Below are 11,669 nucleotides of genomic sequence, written 5' to 3'. Positions count from 1 at the left end.
GAAGTTAACTTCTAGTCACAAATTGAAATCTATTAAAACCTTTTTTCAATGTATTAGTAAATAATGCCAATTGTACATGAAGTAATTACTATCTGACTTATATGTTGCTGTTCTCCATTTATTTTAGGTGTGGAAAAACTGGGGCTTTGATCAAGCAAATGCTGGAAAGGTATTATATTTATAATGTTTATAAACTCTTAGCATTGTTATTAGAAAATATAAATCATTTTCCTTTAACCAGAGGTCACTTAGACCACCTGAGTAACAGGGAACAAGATCATATAGGAAGACAGCATCACAGTCATTTCTGTTACCAAATAAACTATCGACACACTCCTTTCTAACCCTTACAGATCTCCTCAGTCTCCCTTCTACAGTTTCGTCAGTCCCAGGGACACTGAAATAAGTTATCTCCATTCATTTTTCTGGAACATAGGCCAAAACCATGTAGTTTTTAAATCTACCTAACAATTTAAAACTAGGTCTACAACATTTATGAGTTCTACAGTTGGAAGTAAACTCTAGAATACCCTTAACCAGAAGAATCTATCTTAAAAATCTTCCTTTCAAGTGAGAGTGTAGCTCTAGGAGTAAAGCTCCTGAAGAAGATGAGGGAGAGAAAGAAAAGGATACTAGCTTTTCTAGGCAAATTGTGTGACTTTGGCAGTCAGTCATTGAGAGTCCAGTCACCCTTGCATCCACTAAATTATGTAGGTATTATTTTCCATCATTACATTTCTTTGGGACAAGTGTTTTCCTCTTGTTTTGTCCAGAGATGCCTACTTATTTGCTACCTTTTAGTGATGGGAATAACAATGCTTTGATATCTGCTAATTTTTTAAAAGAACTCAGTCAATTTTATGTTTAGTGGCAGTCGACTCCAGGACTATTGCCTGGAAAATCCCATGGACAGAGGAGCCTGGTAGGCTACAGTCCATGGGGTCGCAAAGAGTCGGACGCGATTGAGCGACTTCACTTTCACTTTGTTTATATATTAGTTCACTTACGATAAATCTTAAACCTATACTAGATACTGTATTTTGAAATGTGATTAAACTTGTCTTTACTAGTTAAAATACTTTGTGTAAAACGGGAAAATGAAATCTACTGAATTACACCTGGAAGCCAAAAAGATGCTCTGAAATGTCCCATATTCCTAAGACATTCTTGTGTAAATCGTTTAGTCTGTCATCATACAAAGAGTTTATATTTTATGGTGTTGTGGACTAGTTCATGGAAAAGTTCTCAGAAAGTCTAGAGAAAGTGAGGCTGCCCAAAAAGCCAGGAAAAAGTTGCTTGAAAGGAAACAGCCCAGATCTATGAGATAGTCTCTTTTCCATACGAAGCAGTAGACAGATGTCTTGTTGCTGTTGAATGCTTTTAATAACGAGTGATTTTATAGCTGTTCGTGTTTTCTGGTAAAGCAGTGGAAGACCTCTTGGCAGTCATCTATCAAGGGAAATAGGCATGGGAATTAAGAAGCTGAAAATAACATAAAAAGACCTTTAACTCATATAAAATTTTAAGACTTTTATTAATACTACTCACTCAATATGCTATTCCCAAACTTAGCAGATACACATACTATAAGATACCAAATAATGAATACAAGATACAGTAAAATTATTGGATACAGAAAGCAGAGCATCTTTTCATTTATGTTTCTTTCTTGTCCGTTTTAGCCAAAAGGGAAATTCTTAGTACTTGCGGTACGTTGTTTTGCATTCTGAACATAATTTAATTTAAAGTTTGAGAAAACAAAAATGTTTGCAGGCAGAAACCAATTACAAGTACATTTTGGATCACATGGCAACTTACTGAGAAGTGAAAAGAGTAAAAGGAACCGCCTTAAAAATAAAAATTTAAGCCAATTGATAGCTGTAGTCCAGTGCCTCAACCCATCAGTTACCTATTCATAGCATTTCTGAGGCAGACTTGAGGTTGTTTCTTATTAGGGAAAGGGAGGAGGGGATAAATAACATATATTTAAGAAAATACGGTACTATATCATTGTAGTGCAAATTTGGGGGAAATAAAGACAGAAGATATATCACGTAGCATTTAAATATGTGTATCTCCTTTTTTCTATGCCTAGATGCACTGATACAAGTATTTTCTATTAATACAGCATTGAACATCTGTAGGTAACTCTTCCCATATAATCTTGATTATTTCCTTACGATAGATTGCTAGAAAGGGACTTAATGGTCAAACAGCATACATATTCTTAAAGCCCATTGATAGATACAGCTGAATTTTTCTGTAGCAGCACTATATTAAAATAAGTATTTATATTAAGATTTGAATGTAGTCAAGTTCTGTGTCATACAGCGTTCTGACATAGCTCTACCTTCAGTAGATGAAACCCAGTTTGTAAAAGGGAAACAGAAGGTAATAGTAATTCACAAAGTATGTAGTGTCCTTTCAACTAGGGGGTTTAAGGAGTACTATTGCAAATTGCCCCTAATGTTTTCATTGTATAAATTTTTATCAATCTTTATCAAAATGAGATAGTGCTCTATACCCTGTATGAAATAATGTAATTTTATTGTAGTGTTTACATCAAAATGAAATTATGTAATTGGAGTACTAAAACTTTTTACATACTGAAATGTTTTAATTTTTTTACTTTTAGCCACATAAAGAAAATCTGTAACAGTTATTTCTCAACAATTATATAGTCAACTGATGTAACAATGGTACTAATATTGGGACGAAGACTAAACAGAGAGGATCTCGGGGTGCGTGATTCACCAGCAACAAAGCGTAAAGTTTTTGAAATGGACCCTAAATCTCTGACAGGCCGTGAGTTTTTTGACTTCTCTTCAGGATCATCCCATGCTGAAAACATCCTCCAGATATTTAATGAATTTCGAGATAGTCGTTTATTCACAGATGTTATCATTTGTGTGGAAGGAAAAGAATTTCCTTGCCATAGAGCTGTTCTCTCAGCCTGCAGTAGCTACTTCAGAGCTATGTTCTGTAATGACCACAGGGAAAGCCGAGAAATGTTGGTTGAGATCAATGGTATTTTAGCTGAAGCTATGGAATGTTTTTTACAGTATGTTTATACTGGAAAAGTAAAGATCACTACAGAGAATGTACAATATCTCTTTGAAACATCAAGCCTTTTTCAGATTAGTGTTCTCCGTGATGCATGTGCCAAGTTCTTGGAGGAGCAACTTGATCCTTGTAATTGCTTAGGAATCCAGCGCTTTGCTGATACCCATTCCCTCAAAACACTCTTTACAAAATGCAAGAATTTTGCATTACAGACTTTTGAGGATGTGTCCCAGCATGAAGAATTTCTTGAACTTGACAAAGATGAACTGATTGATTATATTTGTAGTGATGAACTAGTTATTGGCAAGGAGGAGATGGTTTTTGAAGCCGTCATGCGTTGGGTCTATCGCGCTGTTGATCTGAGAAGACCACTGTTACATGAGCTCCTGACTCATGTGAGACTCCCTCTGTTGCATCCCAACTACTTTGTTCAAACAGTTGAGGTGGACCAGTTGATCCAGAATTCTCCTGAGTGCTATCAATTGTTGCATGAAGCAAGACGGTACCACATACTTGGGAATGAAATGATGTCTCCAAGGACTAGGCCACGCAGGTAAGACTGATGTGTATTAACTACAACATAATTAGCAAAAGTTTTTGTTTTTTTAAAATATTTTAAAGCTTCCTGAGTGTAATCTCCATGTAGTCATTTATATGTATCATCTACATGTGGTTTTATGTAATTTGAGATTTGTTTTGGATTATAACTCATTAGAATTTCTCCCAGTGAAGACTAGATTCAACAGTAGCACTTTTCGTTATTGTTGTTCTGAGCTATAAGACGGTATTGCAAAGGGTCTTTGGAGCTAGCATGTTTCAGCCTATATCTTCTTAACCTGTCTTAAAAAGGTTAATTTTTCTTAACCTTTATAGGGTACCAAATTTATTCTACGTTTTCCCAAAAGATCTTTGGAAGTTAAGTAACTAAAGACTGTGTTAGAGTTTGTTGGACTGCCTCTACTTATAAAAAACAATTTCTGTATTCACAGACTAACCTTTTTCCTAATAGACAACATGAAATATAGAGATCAAGTAAGTAAGTTGATATACATTGAGGGAATTCTCAGATGTAAAATCAAGGTTTCAGATCTTTTCTCATTGCTGCAGTTATTATATTTAAAACTATTTGAAAATGAAAGTCACTCAATTGTGTCCGACTCTTTGCAACTCCATGTACTATACAGCCCATGAAATTCTCCAGGCCAGAATACAGGAGTGAGTTACCATGCCCTCCTCCAGGGGATCTTCCCAACCCAGGGATCAAACCCAGGTCTCCCACATTGCAGCAGGATTCTTTACAGCTGGGCCACAAGGGAAGCCTGAGAATACTGGAGTGGGTCGCCTATCCCTTCTCCAGGGGGTCTTCCCAACCCAGGAATCAAACCGGGGTCTCCTGCATTGCAGGAGGATTGTTTACCAACTGAGCTATCAGGGAAGACCCATTTAAAACACCTGTAGATTTTAATTCATAAACTATAGAAAAATAATCTCTGTGCCTTAAGAATGGAAGGAACAGTATTAAAGATTTTACTGTGAATAAGCAAAAACTGGCTGTTGTGAGACATAGTAAAGAATCTTAAATATTTTTCTAATAGAGCTGACTTTTGGTGTGTGTGATATAAAATACATAATATAAAATTTGCCATCCTAACCGTTTTTTATTGTTTAATAGTGCTAAACATATTCACATTGTTGTGCAACTGGTATTTATTTTCCCATACTATCTTCATTTTGCCTATAAATCTATTACAGCATAGCTCTTAAACCATATTTTTAGCATTAATTTTGATTATCAAAATTATTCCCGTGTTTTGGAATGTGATTAAAATTCAGCATGTTGTGAGATCTCATGTTTTTAATTATAATTCAGCATATTATGACCTGTCTTTAAAATCTACACTAGTTTGGATATAACAAGATTTGATCTGTTTCCTCATAAGTAAAATGAGATTTATGATAAACAGTGCTTATTTCACAGGTTTTGCTGTTGAAATTATTAAATGCAATAGTCTTAAGGTACTCAGCATAGAAGGTGGTACATAGGAAGTGCTTTAAGAATTATGGCTATAGTGTAGTGTTAGTATGACTCACTTTAAGAAAACTTCCAGTACTTGACAGTCTGAACATTTTTACAAATGAGATACAACATTGAGTAACTATTATTACAAAAATTAATGTAATATTTCTTTGTATATTAGGTTTAGAGTGCATTTTTTCTTCAAAGTCACTTGACTTTAGTTAAAAGTAATTGTTTTATAAGAAATAAATATAAAATATTTTACTCCTAGTCTTTTAACAAAGAACAAAAAACTATTAATTTTATTCTATAAAATATACTGATTTTTTAAAAGTTGTTTTTAGGACTGTTAAGAGACTTCAGCTGAGCTTAAGAATGTAAGACCAGAGTTCTTAAATTTATTAATTAGGAAAACTAAACAGCTTTGGGGCTGTTCCAGAACTTTTCTGGACAAACTGTATCTCTCCAAGGGGAGAGTCGTATATTTTTCCAAACAGAATCCCCTGTGGCAGACAGAATGATTTGGGGTCAAACATGGTTAATAGTACCTATACCCAATACCTTCCAGTACTTGGAATAGGATTAGAATAGAGACCAAAGAATATGTGCTGTAGAATCAAAATTATTTATATTAAAATTACTTATAAAGATATGACCAGAATGAAATCAGAGTGCAGCCTAAAGGTAATTAGAATCAGATTATAATTAGAGAATTTTCTGATTTTCTTATTCAATTTACAAAAATACAGTTTTACATCATATTTTTAAGGGAACCAATCCATTTCATACAGTGAAACACATCTGTATATATAAGATTATGATACCACTTTTCTCTAAGAGACTAGCAGAAAAAAAATAAAGCTGTAGTTATATTGAATTTTCAGACTATTATAATAGCAGATAATTATTTTATATAAATTTTATATTTTATGAATTATGTGAGAACTCTAAAAAGGAATGCTTTATTGTAGAACTCTGCTATCACCTGTCCTTTATATTCTGTCCTCCACTTATCTGTTACTACATTTAGTACTAATCACTAGGAATTTCCTTATCTGAACAATATGTATTTTTTGTAGAGGTTCTCATCTTTCTGAGAAACTACAAACTTCTTTGTAAGAGAAGTGACATCTCCACCTCTTCAACTACAGCTCATTCTGACTTCTCCAGTCACTCTACTGAAACTCCTCTCAGTCAGGTCATCTATTTGTTCTTTGTTAGCCTCTTTTCAGTCTTTATTCACCTTGATCTCTCTTTCAGATTTGACATTTTTAATTGCTTAAATCCTTCTTGAAACTCTCTTCTGATAGCTTCAGGAGTACCATTTCCCTCATGGTCCTCTTCTTCAGTACTCTTTTTCAGTTTGATAGTTCTTTGTCTATTGTTTGAAATGTTGATATTCTCTTGGTTCACATCTCGTCTTGCCTTGATAGTTTCGTAGATGATCACGTCTATTCTCATGGTTTTGATTAACATGCTTACTATTGACTATGAAAACTATATCTCCACCCCAGGCTTTTTCATTCATTTATTCCATCATTCAGCTAATGTTTTTTTAAAAAAATAATATGTATAGTTACACATATATATATATTTGAAGATGCATCTTTAAAACAATAACATAGCCAAAATAAATCTCACAGTTAAAAATAATTCTTTCATAATATTTAATATCCAGTCCATATTCATGTTTCCCTAGTCTTTTCCAGGCTGTTCTTTAATTAACTTGAATCCAGTCCAGGACTAGTACAGGATCATTGCATCTGTTTATTTCCATGAAGTCTCTTATTCCAAAGCAGTTTTTCATGAATCTTACTTGTTCATGGGCAAGTTGTCCAGAAAAATACTCCATGATGTGTATTAGTCTGGTCACTTCCTTGTGATATCACTTAGCTGCATTTAGCTGTTTCCTGGAAACTGAAAGTTAGCTTCAGCTCAATGGTGAATAGTTAAATACTTTTTTGCTAGAATTCATTCTAGGTAATGCATGTATCACATTGCATCACATTAGGAGAAAGACAGCATAACTGGTTGTTGTACCATTAGTGATATAAAGATTAGCCCTTGATTAGGGAGATGACAGTCCAAACCCACCACTGTATAGTTAGGTTATACTCTCACAGCATCCAATATTTCTTTAGTGTTTATTGTGTGCCAAGTATTCTCCAGAGCTCAAGCCATACTGGACAGTGATACCTGTATATACCCATGTGTCTCTTAAATGACAGAGAAAACCCCAAGATACACTGTATTAAAAAACAGAGTGTGAAAAAAATTTAAAAACGAAAAAAAGAGTGTGATGGCAGTTTTCTAGAAAGAGGACATAGAACATAAGACCATAAAAGCTTTGCTAATCAGTATTGCCAGTCGTAAACCCTGGGTCCATAAAGAAAAAGTAGTGGCGATCTATCACAGAAGTAAAAAGCTTGAGAATAGCTGTTTTTATTAATATATGTCATGCAACTTTAAATTCCTATACTAAGGTATAGCACGTTTTTAGTGAACACCTAGTGCAAGCTTCATGGCGTGTTAAGGGCACTGGCTTCAGAATCAGGGAGACCTGAGCTGCAACCTACCTCTGCATAACTAGTTAATTCTGTGACATTGGGCAAAGCACCTTAACTTCTCTATGTGTCAGCTTCCTCATCTGTAAACTAAGCATAATACCATCTACCCTGTAGGATTGTTGTGAGGATTAGAACTACTGTGTGAAAGAGGCATAACCTAGTGTTGGACACAAAAATGCTTAATAAAAATTATTGCTAGTTTCATGAATAATCAAAATACAGTTAAAATTTGCACTATACTTTTACAGAATAGGAAATAAAGTTTGAGAGACATAAATGCTTGCTATCAAGTGGTTTAAGTATAAATTGTTCATATCTACAGAAAAAATCTGCAACACTCCATTAAACAATAGAGATAGCTATGATCTAATAAGTTCATCATTTTGAGTTTGGAATTGGTTAATTTAGTACTTGTTTCTTCTAATATTTCCTACTACTCTTGTCTAATAAGCAGTTACTATATAATGAAAATAGGAACCTATTGCCATAATGAGGACAGGGTTCAAGTTCTTATTGAATAAATCAACGAGAAGACCAAGGTTAAGTTTTTTTTAAAGAAATAATATTTTAGAATTCAATGTTCTGAGTTTCTGTTTGTTTTTCTTAAGTGATAATCTGCTATATTGGATTCATGGTCTACCATTTTTATACATGTTAGTTCATTGTTATTTTGAATGCATTTTTATATTACAGTACTGTGTAATGTCAGAGTCTCCCTCTACCTGACCCTTGATATATCAGTATATATATATAACCCTTTCATCCCTAAAGGATTACCAGTTTTTTTCACTCTTTTTAAAAATATTCTTTGTATACAGAAGTGTGTGTGTGTGTCTGTCTCTGTGTGTACATGTGTCCCTACTATTCTTTATATAGATGGTAGTATATCTTATTTTTACCTCCTAAAAATATCTTGGAGTTTCTTCTATATCAGCACATATACGTCTTTATTCCTTTTTTTTTTTTTTTTTAGCTCTTCATTATGGAAAATTTCAAATTCACTCTTTTTTAAGAGTTGTATAGTATCACACTTATGGATACTATAAATTATTTAATCCCTCTCTTAATGATGTACATTTAAGTTGTTTCTAGATTTTTTTTCATTGCAAACAGTGCTCAGTGAATACTCTTATACATATGTCTGATAAATTACAGCATAAATTACTAGAAGTGAAATCACTAAGTCATAAAATAGGTGCATTTTTAAAACTTTGCCAAGATATTGTAAAAATTGACTTCCAATTTATACTTTTCCAAAAATATGAAAATCCCTATTTCTTCACTCCTTTCCTTACACAGTATTGTAATAGTTTTTATAAATTTTTGCTACTCTGGGAAAGTGAAAATTTGTACCCCATAATTTTTTTTGCTCAAACTTTAAACTATATTTTGTATTGGGGTATAGTCGATAAACAGTGTTGTTAATTGTTAATTGTTATTTCTTATAATACTTCCTACTACTCTCGTCTAATAATTAGTTACTATATAATGAACATTGGGTTGGATGTATTCTTTCAGATCATGTTTTTCTCTGGATATATGCCCAGGAGTGGGATTGCAGGGTCATATAGTAGCTCTATTTTTAATTTTTTAAGGAACCTCTATACTGTACCAGTTTACATTTCCGCCAACAGTGTCGGAGGGTTCCCTTCTCTCCAGACCCTCTCCAGCATTTCTTGTTTGTAAATGTTTAGAGGATAGCCATTCTGCCAGTGTGAGGTGATATCTCATTGTAGTTTTGATTTGCGTTACTCTGATAATGAGCATGTGTCCCATAATCTTGATTTGCATTTCTTTCATGTGAAAGTTTGAGGTTTTCCAAGTTTGAAAACCATTTATAGGTTTGTTTTTTTCTCCACTTCATTGGACTCTAGTGTATCAGAATTCTGATTGGAAGTGATTGAAACCAGCGTTAGCATAGAAGGGAGATAGATGTTTTAAAAGAGTATAAGAAGGCATTATCTTGTAGAACCTAAGGGCAGATGTTCAACAGGACTTACAAGAAGACTGGAACAGGCTACTGAAAATGCATCAGAAATCTAGCCATGCCCTATCTCTGCCTCTTACCTCTGCCTTTCTCTCACTGCTGCTGCTAAGTCGCTTCAGTTGTGTCCGACTGTGTGCGACCCCACCATTCATGGGATTTGATTTCTATATTACAAGGTCAGTCCAGAGACACTGAATGTCTCCCTCTCATGTGGAAAGATAATCTCTGATCCAGACAGCCTTCTCTGGAGAGTTACCTGTGGCCTTGGAGTAGGATCATGTAGCAGGAAATTGATAGCTGAAATTCTTGTCCCATATGTAAGAGCAGACAAGCTGATAGTGGCTATTAATAGTAAGGTGTGGATTTTCTCCTTTGTTCTTTCTTAACTTGAGGCAAGAGGAAGGGATGGAATAATTTGTGTTCATTGGAGACAACAAAAAATAATATCCATGTTTCTGCCTAGGAGGTAACACTGTAGCATTCGGCTTTATTCTTCCCTTTTATTCTCTAAGAATTTATTATTTCTTTTACAAAGTTGTAATCTATTTCATATCATAGTCTGCTGTTATCATTTATTTAATATTTTCATGACATGAAATCTACAGTACCATAACCATCCCACCCACATTTAAACTCTTCCTGATTTTTTACCAGTAAATGAGATAAATATCTTTGTGACTATATGAGCATACCTGTAATTAGTTCCTGATAATAAATTCTTAAATAATTGCTTCTTTTAAAGAGTAAATATTTGAATCTTTCAATTGGTACAACTATTTCCTTATAGAACCCATTTTCCCTATTCCAGTTTCAGGTAGAAAGCCTTACCACACAAGTTGAAACTGTCCTTATTAAGTTTAGAAAGCCGTATGGTTTATGGCTGTCATAAGTCTCTTTACGGGGTCATTTATATACATTTATATTGATAAACCATACCCAGTGATTCCTCTAGGCTCAGGAACTTTTGTTTTTTGGATACAGTAAGATCAGACTATCAGGGAACAGACTTAACGTTAATTATGAGGGACTGATTAATTTATCTTTTAGTTTATATATATTTATTTGCAATAAGAAATGGAACTGTCAACTGTTCCAAAAAATGGAATGGTTCAAATGGAACTGTCAAAAAATATTTTAAGTCAATGTAGCCAGCATATTCTCTTACTATGGGCTACTTACCAGTTGGGAAGCCAACGTTTTCAAAGATTGTTTGGAAGCTAGTAGACCTTTAGAGCCAGACTCTTCCCAGCTAGTATAGTTTGAGGAAGTCTCACCCAGCATAAAATATTCTTACCAAAGAACCAGTAATGTTCAAGTTAGCTTAGTTAAGCTTCTCCTTTCCTTTAGACGAGTTACTTGAATGGACACAGAAAATGTTTGCCTCTGTGATTACTTACTCTTTCATTCATTTGCTCATTCATTTATTTATTGTATATAGGGCTGATCAGTCCCCTCTTTTGATATATAGTTAATACATTGAGTTTAGTACTGTCGTATTCTACACACTAAAGAGTCATTTGGTCTCTTTAGGGCTTTTAAAGTTTCATATCTCCATTTGAATTCATTGTTTTGGTGCAGTGACTCGGTATTCAGGTATTTTTGAGTCTTGAAATAGACTGTGTCACTAATATCTCTCCCTTCTTCCTTCCAGCTTCCCACTATATGGAAACATTTCTTTTTGTGTTTTCTCAATGTGTTCAGTCATTTTTCTTATTACCAAGGATCACCCTTAGACCCCTTTTTGTTGATGAAAATTAATTTGGCAGTTCATCTGTCCCTGGCATGTTTGCATTGACAGTAAGAAGGTCTGTTATTTTGGCCAGCAAGTCTTTCTGAGGTTCTTAACTGAACCTGGCAATTACTATACATTTTGTTCATATGGTTTAGAATATTTTGTGGATTTATAATTCTTTTCCTTTCACATAAATCAAAGAATATGATCTTTTAATTTAACCTTTTCTCAAGTTTATGATAAAAGAGTATGATGACTTTTAAAAAAGTATTTACCATTGTAGGAAAAAAATAATTTTCTTAT

At 33.9% G+C, this 11,669-nt stretch overlaps 1 protein-coding gene across 6 annotated transcripts in view; it reads left to right on the top strand.

Moving 5' to 3' along the window:
• Positions 1-11,669, top strand: part of KLHL24 (kelch like family member 24) — a 37,478-nt gene that overhangs the window by 6,253 nt on the left and 19,556 nt on the right. For all 6 annotated transcript variants that reach the window (XM_005201599.5, XM_005201597.5, XM_059885239.1 and 3 more), the window contains 2 exons: positions 128-169; positions 2,636-3,616. In XM_005201599.5, coding sequence (XP_005201656.1) covers positions 2,697-3,616 — 920 coding nt within the window. In that variant the 5' untranslated portion in view covers positions 128-169; positions 2,636-2,696. The remainder of the gene's footprint in view (positions 1-127; positions 170-2,635; positions 3,617-11,669) is intronic.

The sequence above is a fragment of the Bos taurus genome, chromosome 1 (assembly GCF_002263795.3).
Source record: "Bos taurus isolate L1 Dominette 01449 registration number 42190680 breed Hereford chromosome 1, ARS-UCD2.0, whole genome shotgun sequence".
Classification (NCBI taxonomy): Eukaryota; Metazoa; Chordata; class Mammalia; order Artiodactyla; family Bovidae; genus Bos; species Bos taurus.
Note: the sequence above shows the minus strand (reverse complement) of the source record. Positions and strands in the feature narration are given on the sequence as shown.